The sequence below is a fragment of the Crinia signifera genome, chromosome 8, assembly GCF_055691185.1.
Source record: "Crinia signifera chromosome 8, ASM5569118v1, whole genome shotgun sequence".
NCBI classification, from domain to species: domain Eukaryota; kingdom Metazoa; phylum Chordata; class Amphibia; order Anura; family Myobatrachidae; genus Crinia; species Crinia signifera.
Genome location: NC_139224.1, coordinates 112,264,371 through 112,289,892, shown reverse-complemented (window position 1 = coordinate 112,289,892; position 25,522 = coordinate 112,264,371). Strand labels below are relative to the sequence as shown.

The 25,522-nt window shown below is 42.5% G+C and overlaps 1 protein-coding gene across 7 annotated transcripts in view; it reads right to left on the bottom strand.

Moving 5' to 3' along the window:
• Positions 1-25,522, bottom strand: part of DNM3 (dynamin 3) — a 359,404-nt gene that overhangs the window by 273,568 nt on the left and 60,314 nt on the right. For 5 of the 7 annotated variants that reach the window (XM_083157019.1, XM_083157020.1, XM_083157021.1 and 2 more), the window contains 6 exons: positions 13,945-14,083; positions 9,555-9,641; positions 8,386-8,456; positions 7,258-7,306; positions 6,655-6,686; positions 728-794 (listed from right to left, as the gene is read on the bottom strand). In XM_083157019.1, the coding sequence (XP_083013145.1) occupies positions 728-794; positions 6,655-6,686; positions 7,258-7,306; positions 8,386-8,456; positions 9,555-9,641; positions 13,945-14,083 (445 nt within the window). Of the gene's footprint in view, positions 1-727; positions 795-6,654; positions 6,687-7,257; positions 7,307-8,385; positions 8,457-9,554; positions 9,642-13,944; positions 14,084-25,522 lie in introns of those variants that run through there. The other 2 variants (XM_083157025.1, XM_083157022.1) reach the window with 2 other exon arrangements.

The following is a 25,522-nucleotide window of genomic DNA, read 5'->3' as shown; positions in this document are numbered from 1 at the left end:
TGGTGGAGCAAAAGACTGTTCAGTTGAAGGTAATCACCATGATACAGCAGGATTTAAATGTGTGGTAGGAGTGCAGTGAGGTTGGTTGTTGGTTGGATGGAAACTGTTCAGTTGTGGTATGAAATACTGGGGCAGATGTATTAAGCCTGGTAAAGTAATAAAGTGGTGATAATGCATAAGTTGATTGTCTGGTACGTTATCACCTTCCACTGCAGAATATTTTAATCAGCAGAAGCTGCTTGTGCATATTATTTGCATTCCATTGTAAATAAGGTGCATTCTACAGACAAAAAGTTTCAGTAATGACATGTACAGTAAACGACCTATTTTGGTGTGGATTAATCAGAACCCAAAACATTTAGGGGGTGTTTTGGCAAAACCTATTAGAACCCAAAACCTGAAGGTAATCAGAACCCAAAACGCGAAAAGTGGTTGGTGCACATCCCTAATAATAGCAATAGCATAAGGAAAAACAGAAAATAAGTAGATGTCACAAAATAAAATGACCAATGATGTAGATCATGTAGGTTGTAGATCATGGAAAGGTATATTAATAAGCAGGATGTTTGTATGATTCATGATATTAAAAATGTGTAGCTAATTTACAGTTTACAGCTTTGTGATGGTGTGTGGAACAAATCTCCATGCCCTAGATGTGCACTGTATATGCCCTACAAGGTAATGGAAGCTAGAGAAATTCTCCCAACACTAGGAGTGTTCATCTCACCACACAAAATACACGATTAAGGGAGGCTCGAGGGAGGTCTTCAGAATCCAGTGTCTTGCTAGAAGCGCTGGTCAAAATATAAAGCATTACATATATTAATACAAGTACAATGCACCAACCTGTACCTGTCAATAATACCATTAATAATTGTGCATCTCACAATGTAGCAGAAAGAAAACAATAACCAATAATCAAATATGAAAAATGGAAGCGCCTTGAGTCCTGTTGGAGAAAAGCACTATAGAAATAAAATGATGATGATGATGATTATTATTATTATTAATAATAACAATAATAACAACACATAGTACAATTAAATATACATAAATAGAATTGTAGGATGTTCTTCTGAGATTTTACAGTGAAAAAACAAATTAAGAGGACAATAATGTTGTAGCATAAATAATAAAAAGAGAGATCCAGTCATAAACATATTTTAGTGTAGGCTGCACAAAGTTATTTGTCAATAATGTAAGAAAGTACTACATAATGTATACATTATATCAGTGAACAGTAACTACTTAAACATTACATTCATTCCTGATCCAACTAGCCATTCACTATGACGAAGAGCAATTAAAGTGAGTCAAAGTACACAATACCCGCAGTCAGGATCCCGACAGCTTGCAGTAAGTATTTTAACCCTACCCCTAATCCTAACCCACCCCTACTGCAGCCCAACACTAACCTCCCCCTCTTGCAGCCTAGTGGCATCACTAGCCTGGTGCAGGGGGAACAGCCCGCTACTGGGTGTCACCATTAAAGGGGGTGACCCCAAAGTCCCGCCACTAAAATTGCCCTTCTCCATTGGCAGCCAGCATCGCCAGGAATGCTGGACATTTTCCTGGAGTGACCAAACCGTTCAAAAATGTTTAATATGTGTTTATTTCTAATCTGTGAAATGAAAATGTCATTTAATACCTGAGGAAGCTGTCAGAGTCCATGAAATACATAGCTTTTTGGACCTTGCACAAGAATATTTTTAAATAATTTTTATTCTTGTAATTTTCTCTTGTATATTATTCTTAATGTTCTAGTTTGCATGTTAAGTTAATTTGATATTTTACCAATTGCATTCAAGATTTTACAGTGTATCTTTTAAGTGGTGATAGTGATCTTCTGAAACTGACATTTTCTAACATTTATTAGATGTCACTAATGTGGGCTAGCCCACCCGCCAGTGACACTGTTGGGAGCGTGCCCGGCATCTAGGGAGGTGCTGGGCTCCACCCACGCTCTCTGGTCAAAGTACCAATTCACGCTGTGGTGGGGACCCAAGGGCCCAGTTGTTTTAGCAGGGTGCATCCTACTAAAACTAGAGTGAACACTATCTATAGATTGCCTGGTTGATAAGGTGCAATATAGATTGCTATAATTATTAGTGTAAACATTCACTGAATCTGTATGCTGATTTATGTAGCTGTTTACCCCTTAACTAACACCAGCCTCTAACTGGGTAAATTACCATTATTACATGCCAGGCTGGTGATCTCGGATTAAGAAATTAAATACCCAAAACATCTCACATTAACTGCCTAAGCAAGGGTGGCTATCTGATTGGTGAATTACACTTTATTCCTGTAATTGTTACCTCAGGCATTATATAACTGACTATAGTATATAACTACACTTTGTGGGGATAGAGTACTCCTCCACATAATATTTATTCAAACAGAGAGGACTGTACAGTACCTCACAAGTTTTGCATGGAGGAATTCACCTCAATATGGAATATATGTTTGTTTGTAGTAGCTCGTGCCTCATTGTGGGGATATAGTACTCTTCCACATATTGTTTATTTAAACAAAGAAGACTATACAAAGAAGACTATACTATGTAATTTAAGAGGACTGCTGTATATCTCAGAAATTAAACACATAGAAGAAATTACCTCAATATGGAATATATGTTTGTTTATAGTACCTCACGTCTCATTTCTTGTTAAAAATATATGTTCATTAAAAGTGAAGTTTTATAATTGATTAATAAAAGAGTGCACAGCAAAGGAATTTTCTTTAGCTGGACAAACTCCACCCAACTCCACCCTTTTGTAATATACATTGCTTTCTATATAGATTAAAATATACTGTGGATTTCTCACTCTCAATGGTGAGAGACCATGAACTTACTTAGCTAAACTCACGCTAACAAAATGTCCTTCAGGTGTAGTCCTGGACCAGGTTATGTATACTATGTCCAGACTCCAGATATTGTAGCTGAATTTGTTCAGTATTATAAGCAATTATATAGTTCTAGATGAATAAACAGTGATCAAGATGATCTAACATGATATAGAATTTCTGGCAAAACCTTTTGTATCGTAAAATGTGTAGGCCCAATTGCACACCCCTGCGAGTCATACACAGCATCTTCTGGTTGGCCATGCAGTAACATTCAAAATGTCAATATGGTCTGAATGTCGCGGGCAGTATGTCGACATGTCAATTGTCAAAATTAAAATTGTACACAATAATAGCCGATGGACAATATAAATGTCGACAGCATATCAACAATGTGTTTTTAATTTGTGAATTAACCTTAATCCAATGCTATAAGTTCTGCATATTCTGTCAGTGTCAACATTACTAATACTAATTGAATTCCCCAATTCTACTGTACTTTGTATCTTTCAAAACAAATAATTGGGATGAAAGTATTCTGTAAAATGATGCATAGCCAAAAGTGAAATCTGGTCTAGTTATAAAGGGACAAAAAACTTCCCGTGACCAGGAGTTAAATACATCTAAAAAGAAACCTGTAAATGTAATTTTATTATTACATAATAAAACAACTAAACATGAACATTCTTATAGAAGGTAGACATGCATAGGCAATTTCTGAGGGGTTATGTACTATACGTACAAATTGTAGGTTAGAAGTAATTAATGCTTTTAATACAAATGTCCATTACTACAGAAGAGAGGAATAGCCTTTGTCAAAGAAAAAAGAAACATAACTATGTTCATTTCCAAAATAAAATCTAAGCAATCATTGGTCCTATAAGGATTTTAGTGGAAAACAAGTAATATTAACGAGTTCAAGATATAAACAGGAATCAAAGTGGATTAAAATGCTGTGCTAAAAATACAAATATTTATAATATATATTTGAAAATAGATACCTCTGGAGTGCCAGGTTAACTTTGAGATAGTCCATAAGAATCTTTTGTACGGAATTTTTGATTTCCTCTTATTGGACATCAACTCCTAAATCACATCATGTAACTAATCAAGTTATGCCCCTGATGAAGTCTCTATAAGATGACACGCGCTGGGTACTTGTACAACTGTGATTTGATTCAAGCAATTCTGAAGACTCTGAAAATTGACTCAAACCAATTTTATGCTTTTTATGGACTTTTTAATAAACTGAATTGAGAGTTAATTGGGTGCATTACTATGTAGACCTGGTTCAGGTCACAAAGTGGTGATCATTACATTGGCATCAGTCCTCCAGGGTTGTGTGTGTATTTATATACTCTGCCAGGGGAAGCACACAAAAAACCCTTGCAGACTTGCTGTGCTCGCCACACTGTTTTATTCTCCCTCTATAGTCAGGATCCCGACTGTTGGGCAGTGTCACGGACCCACCGGTCGCCTGCTCCGATACGTCAATCTGAGCAGCGCCGGCCGTGACTGGGGTTCACTCAGGACACTCGGGTCCTTTCCTTGAGGTACACTGCCACCAGCCAAAACCTGATTTTAGCGCCTGAAACTGCGCAAGGGGCGGCTTGGCTCGCCCCTGACCACACAATACAAGATAACAATGGTAACGTTTTCCAGCCTGTCTCTTATGAGGCTAATGAGTCTTAAGAACACAGAACCAGAACTGGGAATATGTATTATTTATTCCTAGAAATACTACAGAGCTTTAAACAAAATGGTTACAAGACATTACAATGATTTTAAAAGTACACACAACGATTTTTAAATGCAATTCCAGATATAAAATAAAAAGGGAAAAAAGACAGAACCGTATCTTACAATCCTGAAGTGGGGGGGTTCTCCACAAGAAATCTCTCGTCGCCTACAGCCTGATTGCTAGACCCCCAGGTAGTGACACTGACTATAGGGAGAAAGGTCTTAGTTATACCTTGCAGACTCCCTCATCCCTCCCACCCTTGGGATTCCACTCTTTCCATGCTGAAGGAGTGTGGAAGGTCCCTGGCAATCTACAGTCTGCTGTTTTCAAAGTGATTGATCCTCCTTCCTTGCATAGCAGACCCACTGATAAGAGATGTGAAGGAAGGGGACAAACTCTAACCTCTTCTCCTGGACCATGGTTTATGAGGGGCTCAGATCTTATCTTACATCCTAACTCCAGAGGAGTCCACAGATGTCACACTGAGGGAATACAGGCCTCAAACTCAAACCAGGGTCACCTACAGTTTACATACAAGACATGTCCTGATTCCAATACTCACAGGAGACATAACTATTACACCAATATCAGACATACATTCACCGGACAGATAATCATAACAGGAGGCATACGTTAATTTGATCGATCACCTGATCTGATCGTTACAGGCAGTTAAACCATCAAGATTTACTCTGAATAGCTCACATTTCTGCCTACATGCTTACACATTATCCAAACTACAACACACTTCACACACTCAGCTGAAGGTGATCTGTCTGAGATTTGTAGGACTCAATGGCACACAGTTTCACAAAGCTACGTATGTTCGTCTACATGAGCATAAGCCATGGCCATAGCAGAGTGAAAGTCTGTCAGTGTCAGTACCCCCAAAAACAAGTGAGGCCATGATGAGGGGGCATGGCTGCTGGGACCGGGAACAAGTGGAGTGACCACATCATCCTAAATACAATTGTTCATCGCTTTGGACTGCAGTGTACCATTCCAGGCACCCTGAGGCTGAATACAGGTGGCACAGGAAGTGATAATGCTGACTCCTTGGCTCTGTGCCATGGGCAACAAAACCTCTTGCCTAACCCTATTTATGAAACTAGCAGAATAGCAATGTTCATCTACAAACTGTTTGGTAATGTTTTTAAGGGTCTAATAAAGATGTACTGTATGTTTAGAACAGGGATTTCTTTTGTCTTATTTATTTGTTTTAACTATACGTCTTCAAAAACATAGGCCCTATAGCTTTAGTAGAACTATACAACCCTTCATTTAAAGATCAGTTACCTCTCACATCTGGGTAAACAGAAAACCTGCCCAAGGAAAAGTCTCCATGCAGGAGATACATTGTTCATCAAAGTAACCACAGAAGACTGCAGACCCTTCTTCTCTATGGGGAGTACAATCTAAGGCAATGTTTGGAGCTTATCCCCAGTAGATAATACCAGAATAGTGTTAGCAGGTCTAAACTATAGAAAAAGCACTGCCAAAGAGGGATTTTCTGCTTTCTACCTGGCAGGCTCGATGCTCTTACTGTTCTTCCCCTGCTAATGTGTTTGTGTGCATGTTATATTCCAGAAAGTCAAGTTTTTTTGCCATAAGCAATTGCCAAAAAAACTGTCATGGAAAGGGTGCAAATTTTTTTTTATCTATAATCACTGCAAATAGGGGGCAGCATGAGACATTTAACAATTATACAGAGCTAGGCGCCATGAATATTTTGTTTTACAGGTGTTGAAGCTGCACAGCATAAAAGCAGATAAAGAATAGTTTCATACTTATTGGTGTTCCATACCAACCGACCATATATATTCTGCTCACCACTGAACCTAGTTGGGGCTCAGTTAACTTGCCATCTATTTTAACCTTCAGATCAAAGGGATGTAAATTGGTCAGTTTGAACGGCAATAAGTAGCGGAGAAGACTGATGAAGACAGCAGTAAAAGCTGTTACTTTGTAGGAGGATTCCATTATGTCAGTCTCAATTCTATTCCACTTTGATTACTGCATATACTCTGGTAGAGGGAAGAGTCTCTAAGAGATGCACATTTACTTACTATAAGCAAGTAGAAGAAAATTTACTTAAATCCTAAAATGATAAAACCAGAATAAAAGTCAAACAACATTGTGCACATGGAAGCATTTTATTCCGCTTTTGATAAATTCCATTTATCAAAAGCGGGGAAAAAAAAGAACAGAAGACATCACTTATCTCTCTAAAGATTGTGAAGATACACACATATAAAGCTTAATGGATTCATAGAAAATCAAACACAGGCAGAAAGGTAGAAAAAGGTTAAATACAAACACTTGTCTGTCACTTATCAAACATGCGAAAAATTGGCGGCACTCAGAGTCGTGCATTAAACTGTTGTATTAAGCTATCTTTAGCTTTCAGCTATCTTTAATTCTTTTAATGTTTCAGGACTCACAGGTCCTTTTACCAAAGCAATGCTTTGACTGACTTGCCAGTTTCTCATGCGATAGATAGATAGATACTCTGCTAGAAACTGTATGTGATCAAGATAGCTGGGGGTTGGGGTCTATTAAGTACATTTAAAAGACATATAAGCTGTCCATAAACTGGAACTTATCATTAACAATCTGGGCATCATAACGTTAAATAATTACTGTAAAAAAAAAATAGGTGCTGTTTTTACCTGATTGCTTGTCGGACTCTTCTTTTGCTGATTGCATCTTTGCTGTGCACTAACAAATAACATATCATTAGCTCTGATCACTCATTCATTTATGGCCTTGCTTTATACACAGGAAATTTTTCTGACAATCATTACATTCATTTAATAAGCAGACTGTTTAGAACAGGCATGTCCAACCTGCGGCCCTCCAGATGTTGTGAAGTCCCATCATGCCTTGCCACAGCTTTGCTATTAGAGTAGTCTCACAACAGCTGGAGGGCCGCAGGTTGGACATACCTGGTTTAGAATATTGTGCCATTTTTATTTATCGATCAAAATAGCCCACATAATGAGTGGTTGGTTTGCTTGATTCAAATAATTTACATACTATGCAGATGTGTCCACATACATAATTGCCCCAGTCGTGCCAACCATCCCCTCTCAGTCCTGTGAGACTCATCTAGCATCTGGCATCTTTTTTTGCGCTGAAAATTAGTTTTTAGTTATATTGCAAGGCAAAAAAGGTGTGACGTTAGCAGAGTTGCATGGTATCTAACGGGTAACTCGCTCCAAGCATTTCAGCTGTGTAGTGTATTGTGGCTAGATGTATGAGGACCCTGCCTTTACCCTGGCTGCAGCTCCCCTGGGTTTACATGTGAGAAATCACATCCGAATTATCACATATAAAAAATGGCACATCAAGTGCCAATTCTTATCAAGCTCTCCGGGGAGCTGCCGGGGGAGCTCAGGGGAAGTCGGGGACGACTTGTCCTTAGGACAATTCGGCCTAATGTATGGGGGCCCTTAGAAATTAAGCACACATCGCCCCGTGTGTATACCCCCAACGATGGTGATGTGCAGTCCCATGCAGTCAAGATCTAGTCAGATCACCAGGGTCCTCACAAGAGAATGCTGCTCCACACAGATCGCTCAGTAAACATCGCTGGTGCATCGCATGTGTGTCAGCGATGTGTGCCAGTGATGTGTGCTTAAGCACATCACTAGGCACAGGGCTTCCGTTGGCCCCGTGTGTACGGGCCATTACAGTAAGGTCATGCAAAATGTCAGAATCAACACCATAAGAAATTGAATGACAACACATAAGAGAATGATAAAAGACAAACAAACATAGGAAAAAAGTCAACTTACTTAGCAAAGCCAATAAAGTCTTCATGATTAGTGTTAATATAAGAAAGTTGTATATCAATCATGAGTAATACCTTTAAAAAAAAATATATAAAAAAAAGTTACTTTCCAAAAAATATTTTCTACATTGTGACTAGACCAGTGATGGCTAACTTTGACACTCCAGCTGTTGTTGAACTACACATCCCAGCATGGCCTGCTACAGTTTTGCTATTTGGCCATTCTTAAACTGATGCAGGGCATGCTGGGATGTGTAGTTCAACAACAGTTGGAGTGTCAAGGTTAGCCATCACTGCACTAGACACTCATACTGTATGAGATAACGTGCTTACACACAGTTAAGTCCTCGTTGATTTATTTCATTCACTTTTGAAATGAATCCATTTAATGTGAAACATCACAAACTACACTGTGCTTGATTTCTTTATACTATGCACTACACAGCACTGGGATTCTGTGTGAGTACACACTGAAGCCCTGTACACACTAGCTGATTAGCTGCACCACCGATATGCTGTAAATAAACTTGCAGTGCCGCTGGGCAAATAATATAGAGAATACACACTGAACGATATTGGTTAATGATATTGTTCAGTGATGTCACTGGACCCTTCTATGCATGCAGTCACTGAGGATATAGTAAGATTGAGCTGCATGCACAGATGATGGGAGTCATTAACAATGTGTGAAAACAAGCATCGTTAATGATATTGAGCATACACACTAGACAAGTTTTTAAATGGGGTGCCGGACGGGTACCTGACAGTCGGGATCCCGACAGTCATTTGCCCGACGTCGGGATCCCGACTGTCAAAACGCCAACAGCCGGGTGCCCGACGGCCACCCGCTATTTTTCCTCGTGGGGGTCCACGACCCCCATAAAGGTAGAATAGAATAGGTGGCTTGCGTAGCGAGCCACCGTGCCCGCAGCATGGCGAGCGCAGCGAGCCCGCAAGGGGCTTTTTTGCGCTCGCCATGCTGTCTGACTCCGGGCAGTCAGGATCCCGACGTCGGGATAATGACTTTCGGGATCCCGACTGTCGGAATCCCATACCACATAAATGATATAGCGCAGAAAGACTCTTCTGAGTAATAGATTTTAAAAACTCATCTAGTGTGTATGGGGCTTCAAAATCATGCTTGAGGTGTTTGTATCTGTAAACATACTGTACCTGTTCTTTGGTTTTCTCCTCTCTTTCACGAATGTATAAAGTCACTATACTTTCTGTCTCATTACGAAGTCTTGGATAATCAGAAAGCTAAAATAGAAAATAAAATAGTTCTTTGTATAACACCTACGTATACCGTGCAACTAAAAGCAAACAAAGATTTAGTGAACCCTTATTTTAGCATATGGTTGAGAATCATTATAAAGATTCCCTTAATCAATTTATGATATTACTAGCTGACCCGCCCGGCGTTGCCCGGAAAAACCTTGGGGTTTTTTAATTTCCAAAATTGCTGTAAAATTATGTCTTATGCTGTGCCAAAGGGCCAAGATTGTAATTTTTTAAAACCTTCACCATAATGTTAAAATGTGTTTGCATTGATACTTAGGGCCTTATTCTGGTTGGTGCGGTCCGTTCCGAATTCTTTCGGAGGGCGCTTTTTAGCCGTCTGCGCATGCGTATGTAACATGTGCCAAGCATGGTCTACGTACTCGTTCTCTCTAATACCGTCCACAAATGTGCACCGTATCGACTCGGGAAATATGGGCGTCATTCGGCCCTACACAAGGGCGTGGTTTCAAAGTGGGAAAAACTTGGCGTAAATCTGGGCGTACACGAGGGAGTGCACTAACTCTGGTAGGCGTACATTCGGACACGACACCGACTGCAAACGAACCAACACGCATGAAATATGCGGTCTTCATAAGCAAGTTTCACTTTGCGGAGAGCACTTGTTCATGTGCTAGGCATTCGGTTCGCCCAATTAGTACGCCCGCACCTGAAGCACTCTCAGCTGAACACAATACAATCCACTCCTCTACTCATTAGTGATTAATTACACTATTTTCATAGCTTCAATTGGAATCATTGCTGCCTAAATGGCCCATTACTAAATACACAAATATATGCTGCAAACACCACTGCACTGTTGCTATTTGACACACATTTTTCACTGCAAGCAATGGACAGAAATGTGTAACACTAATATAAATGTAAATGTCACTTTTACATTCAGCGATAACAGCAAACATGTGGGGGTAAAATAAAAATTTATGAGGTTGCCTAATTGCATAAGTGTGTCATGTGGCAGATGTATGAGCTCCGATTAGAGTAGTGTTGTTTGCGGAAATACACCGAATGGGTGCGTACGGGCAGTTTCCCATCCCTTCGGACGATGTAAGACCATGCAGAATCTTTCTGTTCCCACCGCACACGCATGGTTTGGATGTTGTCCGAAAACACACCCTCTTGATAGCTTGTGTGTGTTGATAAATTCCGCATCCACTCCTGAGATTTAGCACCTATGATGCATTGATTTTTGGTGTTTGTGTGTGTTGTACTGTTTTTCTGTGTGTGTGTTTTGTGTTTGTGTATCTGTGCAATGTTTAAGTGTGTGTGTGTGTTTGTTGTAGTGAATGTGGGTGTGTGTGTGTGAGTGATGTATGTGTGTATGTGTGTTGTGTGTATATGTCCAATGTGTGTGTGAGGTGTGCTTCGTATATATATGTGTGTGTGGTGTTCTGTATGTATCTGTGCAATGTTTGTGTGCGTGTGTTGTACTGTTTTTGGGTGTGTGTTGCAGTGTATGTGGGTGTTTGTTGTACTGCATGTGGTTTGTTATGTATGTATGTATGTGTGTGTTGTGTGTATGTGTCCAATGTGTAAGTGTGTGAGTTTCGCTAAGTTTATATGTGTGTATAGTGTGCTGTGTGTGTGTGTGCGTATGGGGTGTACTGTGTGTGTGATGTGTATGTGTGTAATGTATATGTGTGTGTGATGTGTGGTATATATATATTCCCACTTATTCCTAATTGTTTAAAGCCTCCACCATAATGTTAGAAAGTGTTTGCATTCATACTCAAAGACAGCAATGAAATCAGGGGGGTTATTCTGGTTCATACGTATCCCCAGTGCGTTCGCACGGGGCACCGATGTTGTGCATCTGCGCATGCACAAATGCATTTCTGTGCATGTGCAGATGCCGGGTGCATGCCGCCATGGCGAACAGGGTGTACCCAACACTGTGGATGGGGTGTGTGGGGCGGCTGTGTGTAGTCGCGCCGATGGGAAAATGCTGGACATTCCCATTGTAATCGGCCCGTGACATGAGTGTAGGGGCCGGGCAGTTGACATCACCGTATGTCAGCTTCCCTCCCACTTCCTTTCATGTGTGCACGCATATCTAAGTGACCTGAGAGTAACTTTAGATATGCGGACACTCACCACATCATTCAATGGTCGGTAACCATTAAATGATGTGGGAGTTTCCCCACGGCCTGCGAATGGATGTTCATGTTACAAAGACACTTCTTTGTGGCGCTCAATAATGCATAAACACCAATAATTATAATAATTCAAAACATTTAATACACAATATTACATAAAGAAAACATGCAAAAAACCTCCCGGGTTCCACTCTCCACACTCAATAGCTGCTTTTATAGAAAGATCAATGGGAGTAGAGGTATGGGTCATTGAGTAGACAAAATTAAGGTCAACAGGCCTTAGGTCTACACAGAGCAAAGGTCAACATGCCTAAGGGCCATTTCACACGCTCCGGCTGCTGCCGGGTGGCGAAACCCTGCACGGCCAGGAAGCCATGCCGCACACAGAAGTTTAGAATGGTGGGGTTGGCCACAGCCCGGCAGCCGTCCCTTCCAGTCGTGACATCCGGCTGCAGCCGGGCGTCCGAGCCGTGGCTGTCCCGCGTGAATGGACACAATCATGTCCATTATTCACTTCTGTGTGTGGCACAGCTTCTTGGCCGTGCAGGGTTTCGCCACCCGGCAGGAGCTGGAGCCTGTGAAACAACCCTAAGGGTCAAAAGGTCGACACAATCATTAGGTCAACATTGGGAGAGACGACAGTCAAAAAGTCTAGACCACCATTTGCTCTAGCGCAGGGGTTCCCAATCTTTTTCGAATCACGGCACCCTAGAGTATCAGAACTTTTCCACGGCACCCCTAGGCGCCAAAAAATATATATAAAATTAAATAGATTGTGTTTATATGTGCTTCTTAGGTTCAGTTATGGTTTAAAGGGCAGGATTTGCTTCTGATTGTACATATATTTTATGATTGGCAGCCACCAGCACTGGTTTTGTCCATAAATAATTGATCATAAACAATTTGAATTGGTCCTGGACCACCAACCCAGGGCACCCCTGAAAGTGTCCCAAGGCACCCCAGGGAGCCACGGCACACAGTTTGGGAACCACTGCTGTAACGCCTAATGGAGCCCATACACGGTCCGTTGTGTAAGGCTCCGTTCTGTACTATGCGAAGTGCGCTCCTGCGCATCACATAGTACGGTACAAAAAGTATGTGCTGCACATACTTTTTGTACTAGGTACACATCGGATCGCAGTGCATGCACACTGCATGCACTAGGGATGCGATCCGATCCGATGTGTACTATTTAAGTCCCAAACGGATCCGTTAAACGGACCGTGTATGGGCTGCTTTAGACATATTTCCATATTCTAATATAGAACAGCAAATATTTTATATAATGCCAAATATCTTTCAAAGCACAAACTGTATTTCCTCTTAGGCTAACAGTTTACCGCTGCCATTATTTTAGTCATTATAGATGCTGATATTTATTTCTGTTGACCTCCATGTACAATAGGCTGCAAATTACACTGGTCCTGATTCGGAGAAGGATGCAAATCGGCTTGGTGCTGCGCCTTCAGTTACAGTTCATCGAAGAAGACATTCTAATGCCAAAGGAGCTGTTTTTCTTGTAAAGTGACTTCAACCAGTGGTGACATGCCCCAAAGTGGTCGCTGGCTGTCAATGAAACCAACTAAAACTGAACATTTATGGTATAGATGATAGACAATGTCTAGGTCGACAATCACTCGGTTTTTTACCTCTAGGTAAAAAAAGATCAACACAAGGTAAGGGACGACACGAACATGGTCAATGCTGTAAAAGTTAAAGTTTTTTGGTGTCTGCATTGACATATGATGACATGGACATCATATAAGTAACATGGTACCTCACTGAGCTTGGCCCACTATTAAAATCTAACTCTATGCCCACTTGGATGGTAAAGTATGAACCAAGTTTGTTTAAAAAAAACAAAAACCATTTTTAGGTGTCAACCTACTCACTGGTCATTATCAACCTAAACATTGTCAACCTAAGGACTGGATACCAACTGAACTACTGCAACCACCATTGCAGGACCATTGCAGCATACTGTATACAGAACTGAAGACATAAGGCAGTTGTGACTGAATCAAAACCGCATTCACCTATGAAGCAAGCCCACTAACTGTATCATGCTTGTCAGATGAGTGTGATGGCAATACAATACAATACAATACAATACAATATAATAGATAGAACAAAGCAAAACTACATATAAATCTAGATTAAAAACAAACCTTGGAAGTGCATTTTCTAACCGTATTCAGTAACTCTTGCATTACTAGGTCAACACATTTTAGAGCTGGTACTTTTAGCTTCACAATCTGCTTTTTCACTATTGCTTCAAAAGCCATATCCGGGGTAAATAGTCCAGTTCTGTAAAATTAACATAATGATTAGTCCGAGTTTTATCATAATCACATAAATCTACAAAGTTTTTCACACTAGAAACCGTCTACCATATATAAAATACATTTCTGAAAAGTCTGTGCAAACTTGCTCTTATTGTGCGCATTTGGAAATTAAGTTTTTTGCTGTAGTTGTTTTTGGAGAAAAAACGAATTGTATTGTTCTTAGCATGAAGGTAGTAATGTCACTTGGACCATCATCATCTGAAGTTGTAGTAAGAGGTTTAGATGTGGAAGGACACACAAAAATAACATTATGGGACAGATTCTGAGTTGGAGGCCAATGAGTAAAAAGTTACATTAATAAAGATGCAATAAAATAAAGTTTTTTTCACATAAATATTCAGTAGCACAAGTGGCATATGCACTAGGTTTATGTAAGATGCAGGCAGATATACTCAAGTCATTCCAAAAGGTACAGGCCTAGTATAAATGCATGTTTTAGTATGAAGAGTGAGGCATATTATAGTTTATTTTAAGGCACCACACAATATATGCAGCACTGTACAGGTTATACTGTAGTTCTGAATTAAAGGTGCGTACACACTGACTGGGTGTTTTTAACCCAGCCCTACAATTTTCATGGGGAGGTGAACCACTTTCCATAGTAGGAGACTATGGAAAGTGGTTCACTAGGGCTGTTATTATACAGGCCGAAGGACATGCATTCGTGCTCATCGCCCGCCCATACACACTAGGAGATTTTAAACTCAAAGTAGCTCAAAGCGGGAAAGTGACCTACTTTAGGCTCCATATCTCCTAGTGTGTATGGGCCTTAAAACTACTAGCAATAACTATAGGAACCTTTGCAGCATATTCTACATGAATACAGTGATTGTACATTAACACTGCGCACTTCTAGTATACTGCAATATCCCCATTGTAAACTGTTTGATTTATTTGCCATATGATTATTACTGCCTTATTTATGTGGTGAACGTCTCTTAATCTTAACTATTGCCATCACAAGCCATAACTAGCATGGTGCGACCATTGCATCGCATAGAGCGCAGATGACCTGTGGGCTGAACCGGCCGCCACCACAGCAAACTGTAAGTGCTCCTACTGCTCACTGCTAAGGAAATTAGTAGCAATGGTCCTGGATCCTCTTCTGCCTGGTGAACTTATACTAAGTGGAGAGTGACCGGCATGGAGATGAAATCATAGTTCAACATGCTGATAGTGACCAACTTGTAGAAGGTGAGGAGCCGGTGTGGTGAGGTCATCTCCAGGGGCAGATGACAGCACCACATGTCACAGCTCTACCTCTGTGCTCATCCTAAGCAAGCCTCTTCTTGCCTCCTCCGACACTGGCTGTGGGAGTTTGCACTAAGGAAAGGTGACAATGTGATGGTAATGTAGAATTGTTCATATCCATGTGCCAGTCCCACATCTTCTCCATAGTCTTAGAAGTCGGGTACTTTTTCAGATGTTTTCCAATTTATATGTAGAAGTTATATCTAACTGGTTGATCTCATACCAAGTGGTGTGTCACATTGTTTCAGAATTTATTGTTTAAACAATAACTGTCTGGTGAGGTACCCATGAGTATGGTACAGTACCTCAGTCCACTCACACATCCGGTTTCTGTGCTCCAGCAGCCAGAAATAATAAACCCCTTTCAGATATCAGATCTGCTCCAGCTGCAGAAAAATGATAGTACAGGACTCAGAAACAGCCCCCTACTAGCAGAGAGCAGACTGCTGACATATACCAGCTCATAAGCTGCTACCATTGGTTTTGTCTTCCATATCCTACTACGTATGTATTATCTCTACCTCAAGCTTGTGAAATTAACCTTTGCAGTTGGCAGGAAACATCCTCATGGCATCTGCCAATACCATATTCATCAGAAAATGGCTGCCAAGAGATCTGCGCATGCACACTAGACAATGGGACAGCACAAGAGTATGCTTGGGAGGAGGGGTCACAGAAGGAATCTGCACATGGGCCACCTCCTCTCTTGATGCGTCGCTGGCACTTGTGGTCCCTTAACACGAACAAATGCATGTATTCCTACCAATTCGATCTAAGATACGGCTGGTAAATTAGCATCAGCTAACTTACTTTCCGCTGAATTTGGCTGATTTGCCATATTTATATACAGCTGAAATCTGGAATACTAATGAATACACCCTCAATAGAACTCGGCTGTATATGGCAATGGATTCTATGGTGGTGTGCTTATTTACTAACATTCATGCTGCTGAATTCGGCCAGTACAGTCATATCTGTGTAGGCTTCTCAGTGTAAATAAAAAAAAAATAATAATTAAAAAAAAACAGCGCGGGGTCTTTATTTATTTATTTATTTATTTATTTGCAGTTTCTTATATAGCGCAACAGATTCCGTTGCGCTTTACAATAGTAAACAGTGATAAAACAAACTGGGTAACAACAGACAGACATGGAGGTAGGAGGGCCCTGCTGCAAGCTTACAATCTATAGGGATATAGGAGGGAAACACAAGGACAGGCACCAGTAATAGCATAGCAGTCCCAACAAGTTACAAGTCCAGAAGGGAAGCTATATAATACATAAGTGCCTCGGAGGGTTATGCATGTAGAACTTAAATATGATAGGCTTGCCTGAAGAGGTGAGTTTTCAGGGAACGCTTGAAAGTTTGGAGGCTAGCGGAGAGTCTAATTGTGCATGGAAGGGCATTCCATAGGATGGGAGCAGCCCGATGAAAGTCCTGTAATAGTGAATGGGAGCTAGTGATCCGCTCAGATGAGAGACGCAAATCTTGTGCAGAGCGGAGTGGTCGAGATGGGAGATATTGTGTGATAAGTGCAGAGATATATGCTGGTGCAGTATGGTTAATAGCTTTATATGCAAGTAGAAGTGTTTTATATTGAATACGGTAATATACAGGCAACCAATGGAGGGACTGGCAGAGCGGATCAGCAGACGATGAGCGTCTTGCAAGGAAGATCAGCCTAGCAGCAGCATTTAAAATGGATTGCAGTGGTGAGAGTCTGTTCTTGGGAAGTCCAGTTAGGAGACTATTGCAATAATCAATGCGGGATATAATGAGTGCATGGATAAGAGATTTAGTAGTGTCTTGTGTGAGATACGGTCGTATTTTGGATATGTTTTTTAGATGCATGTAACATGATTTGGAGACAGATTGAATGTGGGGAACAAAGGACAGGTCAGAGTCGAGGGTGACCCCTAAGCAACGAGCTTGTTGGGTAGGGTAGATTGTCGAGTTGTCAACAGTGATGGAGATATCAGGATGGTAACTGTTCTTAGTTGGCGGGAATATAAGTAATTCAGTTTTGGAAATATTGAGTTTGAGTTGGCGAGAAGACATCCAAAGTGAGATGGCAGAGAGACATTCAGAGACTCGGCCCAAAACCACTGGTGACAACTCTGGGGTTGATAGATAGATTTGAGTATCATCCGCATATAAGTGATACTGAAATCCGAAGGAGCTGATTAGTTTGCCAAGCGAGGAGGTATAGATTGAGAAAAGCAGAGGACCTAAGACTGAGCCTTGCGGAACCCCGACTGACAGAGGTAGTGAAGAGGAAGTAGAGTCAGAGAAGCGAACAGTGAAAGAGCGATCAGATAGGTAAGATGTGAACCAGGAAAGGGCTGTATCATTAAGACCTAGGGAGTGTAGTGTTTGTAAAAGGAGAGTGTGATCCACAGTGTCAAACGCAGCAGAAAGATCTAGAAGAATAAGCAGTGAGTAATGGCCTTTAGACTTAGCTGTTACCAGATCATTAACCACTTTAGTCAGTGCTGTCTCAGTGGAGTGTTGAGAACGAAAGCCTGACTGAAGCGGGTCTAATAGGGTGTTGGAGTTAAGAAAGTTTGTTAGGCGAGAGTAGACAAGTCTCTCAAGTAGCTTGGAGAGGCATGGGAGCTGAGAGATAGGACGATAGTTAGAGAGAGAGTTAGGGTCAGAATTGTGTTTTTTCAGAATGGGAGTAATCGCTGCATGTTTGAGCAGAGACGGAAAAGTACCAGTAGCAAGAGAGAGATTGCAGATTTTAGTTAGGGTTGGAATAAGCACAGGAGATAGATTTTTAGTGACTTGTGCAGGTATAGGATCAAGAGGAGAGGTAGTAGAGTAGGAGGATAAGAAGAGTGCGGATACTTCCTTTTCATTTGTGGGCTCAAACGAAGAGAAAGTGCCAGAGGGTTCAGGTGTGGCAGAAAGAGGGTTAGAGATTGTGGAGCATACCATTTCATCTCGGATGTTATCAATCTTGTCCTTAAAGTAGGAGGCAAGTTCTTGTGCACTGATGGTAGCCGGTGGGGGAGGAGGGGGAGGGTACAGAAGAGACTTAAAAGTGTTAAAAAGTCGCCTAGGGTTGGTGGCATGAGAAAAGATGAGAGATTGGTAGTATGTTTGTTTGGCCGTGTCCAAAGCATTGCAGTAGGAGTGGTAGCTAGTCTTATATGTGAGGAAATCAGTAATATTACAAGATTTACGCCATTGGCGTTCAACTTTACGTGACTGATTTCGTAGTTGTCTTGTTGTGTTGGAGTGCCACGGTTGGCATCTAAGCCTACGTGGGGTATAATGGGTAGCTGGAGCCACTCCATCAAGGGCTGTTTCAAGAGTCTGGTAGAGGTGGGAAACAGCAGAGTCAGGAGAGGTAAATGTAGAAATTAGTGAGAGCTGTTGTTGCAGGGAGGTGGTAAGTTGTGGAAAATTAATTGCATTAGTATTTCTGCGGGTTAGAGTAGGCTTGCATGATTTCTGTGTCAGTGAGCTTGAGGTAATGGAGGAGAGTGAGAGAGTAATGAGATTGTGATCAGAGAGAGGGAAGGGAGTGTTAGTAAAATCAGAGACTGAGCACAGCCTGGTGAAAACGAGGTCAAGGCAGTGGCCTTCCTCATGAGTAGCGGCGTCGGACCACTGGGAGAGGCCAAGAGAGGAGGTTAGAGAGAGGAGTTTGGAGGCATGCAAAGATGGTGGACTGTCAATAGCAATGTTGAAGTCACCCAGGATGATAGTGGAGATGTCAGAGGATAAGAAATGGGGGAGCCAGGCAGAGAAATCTTCCAGAAATTTAGATTTGGGAAGCCCAGGTGGGCGATAGATAGCAGCAACACGCAGAGAGAAAGGGGAAAAAACCCTAATAGAGTGAACTTCAAATGATGTAAATGTGAGTGAAGGAACTGGTGGGAGAACTGAGTATGTGAAGTCTTGTGACAGTAATATACCAACTCCACCTCCTTTACAGTTACCAGGCCTAGAGGTGTGAGTGAAGTGGAAACCACCATGTGACAGTGCTGCAGGCGAGACTGTGTCTGATTGTGTGAGCCAGGTTTCTGTAATTGCCATCAGATTGAAGTTGTGGGAGATGAAGAGGTCATGGATGGATGTTAATTTATTGCAAACAGAGCGTGCATTCAATAGGGCACATGTAAGTTGTTTGGTGTGTGGTGGTCTTTAAACCAGTCCTGGTTTCTCGAATACTGGGAAAAAACTAAATGGTGTCCCCCTGTATTAAATAAACCAGCACTGGGCTCCTAGACTGATCCTGGCTACAAAAATACGGAGGACAAAAAAAATATTGGTCCCCAGTATTTTTACAACCAGCATTGGGCTCCAACACCCAGCGTATGCCATGGCCAGGGGAAACTATATTAGTTCCCCCGGCCAAAACATGAGCCCGGGCCGGGTCCCTGGAGGAGTGGGGACCCCTGAAGCCCTGGGCTGTCCCCAGCATCCCTGGGTGGTGGACGCTAGGCTGATGGCAAATATAGAGTTAAATAAAGTGTAAAAATAAAGATATTGAGTTCTGTAGCAGAACTACAAGGCCCAGAAAGCCGGGGGAACTAATAAAAATAGTTTACCCCAGCTGTTACATGGCACCGCTGGCTGCTGGGAGCCGATGCTGGTTTAAAAAATACAGAGGACCCCTATTTTTTTTTTACCAGGACCGGGCAAAATTTCAAAACGATTTGAAATGATCAACAATGTGATTGCATACAGTACCCTCTGTATAAATGTGTGTACAGAGTCAGAGACACTGTCGCACCAAGATATACAGATACAGTATGTGTCATATAGCAAATAAATCAGCTCAGTCACTTTGCGACTATTATGCATGTTAGCATAAAGTGACACCCAACACTGAAAGATTGCAACGCAACATTGTGTGCAAAGAGGGGCTGTTTGGTCGACTTCATCAATGACATATGATCAATACAGGTTCAAAAAGGCAAACTGGAACTAGGCAGCAAATTACACAAGTCCAATTACTAGCAGCATGTAGTCAATACATTTCTAGTATGTATGCAAATACAACTGAGAGGTAAGAAACCACCTGTTAAGGGCCATACACCCTGGTCGATATTAATGGACAGCGATGAGGGGCAAAATCGCTGGGCTGAAAATCGCTCAGTGCATACACACTGGCCCTTATTCAGATCTTATCGCAGTACAAACTTGTTCTCAAAATGGGCAAAACCATGTGCACTGCAGGAGGGGCAGGTGTAACGTGCAGAGAGAGTTAGATTTGGGGAAGTTATTTTTTTTCTGTGCAGGGTAAATACTGGCTGCAGTATTTTTACACTGCAATTTTGATTTCAGTTTCAACACACCCCACCTAAATTTAACTCTCTCTGCATATGTTACATCTGCCCCACCTGCAGTGCAGATGGTTTTGCCCATTTTGATAAGGGCCACTGAGCGATTTTCATCCATCTAAGCGATTTTCCCGGGGGCGGATGACTTTCCATAGCAGGACGCTATGGAAAGCCATCCACTCTGTCGCTCATCTGCTGGTAATACCAGCTCCCTGCGCATTGCCAGGCTGTACACACTGGGCAGCTTTTCAGCTGAAAGCAGCTCAATTGACAAAACTGAGCTGCTTTCAGCACAAAATAGCCCAGTGTGTCAGTACCCACTTGAGTAAAGTCATCTTTTAAATGTGCAGTCAATAGGTTGACACCATATGGTCAACATGCATATTGTTGACTTCCTTAACCTTTTGCAGTCCAAATTGTTTTGGCAATTTAAAAAGTCTGGTTTCAATATTTAAATGAATTGACTTTTTTTTTTTTATAAAAAAAAATGGTCTGCATTGAATGTTGAATGATGTTAATGGTCTTATTTTATAGTGGCTCACCATTGGATCTGCTACTAGCGCTAGGACCAATGAGCATGACTAGACATTGGACTTGAACGCGTCCTCCGACCTTTTCATACCCCCACTATCCACGTCGGCATGGAGTTGATTTTATATAGTGTGGCGAGCGCAGCGAGCCACCGAGCCTAAAGCATGATGAGCGGATGCGTATTACTTTACATGTATCCCACGTCCCCTCGCTGGGCTCGCTGCGCTTGCCACGCTTCGGGCTTGGTGGCTCGCTGTGCTCGCCACATTATATAAAATCGACTCCACGCCGACGTGGATAGTAAGGGTATGAAAAGGTCGGAGGATGCGTACCGCCACCCCTCGAGGGGCTCGCTGCGCTTGACACGCTTCGGGGTGGCCTGGATAGTGGGGGGGAGGGGTGCCTAAAACATCATTATATGTCATACAATGCTATTATTGTGTACCTTAATGTCATTGCATTGTACACCCTATAAAATCGCATCGCATGCGATTTTGCGGGAGATGCGATGTGATGCGATCCCCCCGGGGCAAAGAGAGCAGTGAATAAATTTCATAGGAAAATCGCATCGCATCACATGCCCCTTAAAATGGCCCATGCGATGCGATGCGGTTTCCCTACGCAGAATAGCCCACTAAGCAAATAGCTTATTGGGCCCCCAACTAACATATAAGTACCAGTTTATCTAATTTTTTTAAGCTGACATGTGCTGACAGGCGGTATTTCATGCCCTACCATCCTCTACGGCGTGGTGGGAGAATAGTGTGCTGAGTACAGCGAGGCACCATGCCTGAAGCATGGCTAGCGCAGCAAGCCATGCGAGGGAATGTGGTACACTTAGTAAACAGTCAATGTCGACTGTGTTGACATTCGGGACAATTTTTAAAAAAACTCATGTCGACCTTTTGACTGTTGATCTTCCAACCCTGTTGACATTACCCATGTTGACTTATTCAGGTGTCGACCTAAGGCCTGTCGACCTTCAGTGGTTGACCCAATGTAAATCACTGGATTCACTTTTGATTCATTTTTATTTTACACTTCTCACTTTGGTCAATTACAATAGACTATATACATGTTTTATTTTTGCTGTATACATGGTTTGAGGAGACCGCCACCTTGTGGATATGAAAGAGAATAAGAAACCAAACAAGAACAGAGAACCTTAATTGTTTCAGGACACATTCACTCTTTACTTTTTTTTTGCATTTGTTCTTTTACGATTTACTATTCACAGCACCAAGGTGTTTAATATTTGAGTACTATATTTCAAAGAATTATACAGTATTAGCAGGGTTGCCGACTTTGTTATTCTCCTCTCCGGGAGAAGCCCGGAGAGGAGAGTTTCTGTAGCCACTCAGGGGGCGGGGCTTAAGGGTGACATCACTAAGCCCCGCCCCTATGCTGGTAAAACAGGGGATTAAGGTATCTCCGTGGAGGGGGCGGGGCTAAATCGCGTCATTTAGCCCCGCCCCCTCCTCGAAAACCCGAGGATTGCGGCATTTTAATGCCGCGATCCGGGGGTTAGCGGGGGTCCCCCCTGAATCCGGGAGGGTTGCCCACCCTTCCGGGGTGCCGGGAGGGGGTCCCGATTTTCGGGAGACTCCCGGAAATTCCGGGAGGGTCGGCAACCCAGAGTATTATACCACTTTCACATCGCAGACCCGTTTTAAAAACCGGTATTTTAAACCGGTAATTAAATAGTGGCCAGATTACCGTTTTAAATGCAGTGTATCCTCAGAGCGAGGACGCCGGGGAAGCAACGAGTGATTGACGGCGGGTGCGCTGCTAGCCCCCTCCGGCGGGGATCGCTCCTGGACGCGGCGTATCCTGTGAGAGAGGACGCCGGGGAGCAGTGAGCGAGCGACAGCCGGACGGGAGTGCGGCTCCCCGTCACAGGCAAAAACCAGCACCAACTCCCTTGAGAGAGGACGCTGGGGGAGCAGAGAGCAAGAGACGGCCGGGTGGAAGTGCGGCTGCCTCCCCCCAGGCAACGATTAATACCGGCGCCTGTGAGAAAGGACGCAGGGGAGCAGAGAGCAAGTGACACAGTTTACTTCCTGGTTCTGGGCAGTGACACCACGCAGGGGACAGCCTATCAGTGCTCTGTAGCTCTGTTCTAAGCCTGAAATACCGTTTCATTGAAACTGTACACATTCACATAGCAGAAAAAACGGCAAGGAACCGTGTAGGACTCTGCTTTTTACACGGTTCGAAATGCCAGTTAAATTGAAACGGTAAATCGGCTGTGGTGCATTCACAGTGCAGCCTTAAACGTTTTAAAAAGGGAAAAAAACGGCAATATACCGTTTTAAAAGTGCGATGTGAAAGGGGTATTAGTGTTTCCATAGATCAGTGGTGTCAACCTCATGGCCCTCCAGTTGTTGTGGAACTACACGTCCCAGCATGCCATGCCACAGTTTTAGCAATCCATTTGATAAAATCTGTGGCGGGGGGATTGCTGGGACATGTAGTTGGATTAGACACTAATGGGGGGACGTAGGATTCATATATATATTTATCACATATTACAGGTATCCAGGGATGCATGGTGCTGGAGATCCCTATGATTATTTTAATTATCACATGGATGTCCCACCTCAAGCAATAATAAAGCTGGGAGATAGATTCCTTGGGGAGGAAGCAGTATGGAAATGGTATGGTTTTGCCGGCTGAAGTGCGCTACAAGAAACACTATTCTATGGAAAACTGGGTACTTGTTAGCACGGCGCCCATCGGGGTTCATCGCATGCCTTAAGTTAAGGTACTTAAGGCATGCGATGGACCCGATTTTCTTACTTTAACAAGCTCAATTGCCGGTAAAAGTGAGAATCGCGTTGATCGCGTCCATCGCGGCCCCTAATAAGGGGCCGCGATGCGACCGACGCGATCAACGCGATTTCCCCATAGGGAGCAATGATAAAATAATTTTAAAGTGTAAAACGGGTTGATGCGATCAACGCGATCAACCCGATTTTACATAGGTGACAATGTGAAATGGGCCAATATGGCCCATTTGACATTGAATATGTGTAAAAAGTATGTTTAATGCCCCCCAATTTTTACGCCACCCTGTTATTGACGCCAACCCGAAGCGTGGCGAGCGCAGCGAGCCCGCGAGGGGCAGCGGTACGCGTTCTCCGACCTTTTCATACCCCTACTATCCACATCGGCGTGGAGTTGAGAATAGAAAGTGTGGCGAGCGCAGCGAGCCACCGAGCCCGAAGAGTGGCGAGCGCAGCGAGCCCCTCGAGGGGACGCGGATACCTGTGAAGCCCGCGAGGGGATGCGGATACCTGTAAAGGTATCCGCGTCCCCACGCGGGGCTCGCTGCGCTCGCCACGCTTCGGGCTCGGTGGCTCACTGCGCTCGCCACACTTTCTGTTCTCAACTCCACGCCAACGTGAATAGTAGGGGTATGAAAAGGTCGGAGGACGCGTACCGCCGCCCCTCGCGGGCTCGCTGCGCTTCGGGTTGGCGTCAATACCGGGGTGCCGTTAAAAATGGGGGGCATTTGAAACATCAGGGGGGGTTTCTGTGAAAATGGGGTGTTTTGGGGCATTTTACATTAAAATCAATGCAAAATGTGGTCTCAGGGACCATTTTACATTGATTCCAATGTAAAAATCAACGCAATTTTACGACCCGATGCTTACAATCAAAATCGCGGGCGCCGTGCTAGGAAACAAGTACCGAAAACTGTAGCGTGTCTCAGGAGAGAATATCAATTACAGAGCTATATCATGTTGGCTTATATTTGGAGCATGACAAGTTCTTGTATGTACTGTATTTATATCAAATGAGATAGAATAATGTTATTCAAATTTAGGGGTATTAATCAACAAAGAAAACCCTGAATAAGAACTTAAAGTATGGTTATTCTTTATTACCAATAATATGGGAAAAATCAGCACAAACTAAAAGAAAACAAACAATAATGATATTGGAAAAAGTTATATGTATGAAATAAACTATAAATAAATAATAAATAAATAAGATAAAAATATTTGAATTTGACCGATACTCAACATCACAAATGGAGAATAACTTACTTCGCTGTCTTCAGACACTAGGCAGCTGCATTTGTCAAATTTACTAAAACATGAGACCAGCTACAGTACTACTGCCTCAGTGGAATCATAAAGATACTTAATGAGCATACAACCATATCTATATCCATATCTCCTCCGGAGCTAATGTATCAAGCAGTGAATAAAAGTGGAGAAGTGGACCAGTGGTAAAGTTGCCTATAACAACCAGTCAGCAATGACTGGTTGCTATGGGCTGATTGGTTACTATGGGCACCTTATCCACTGGTCCAC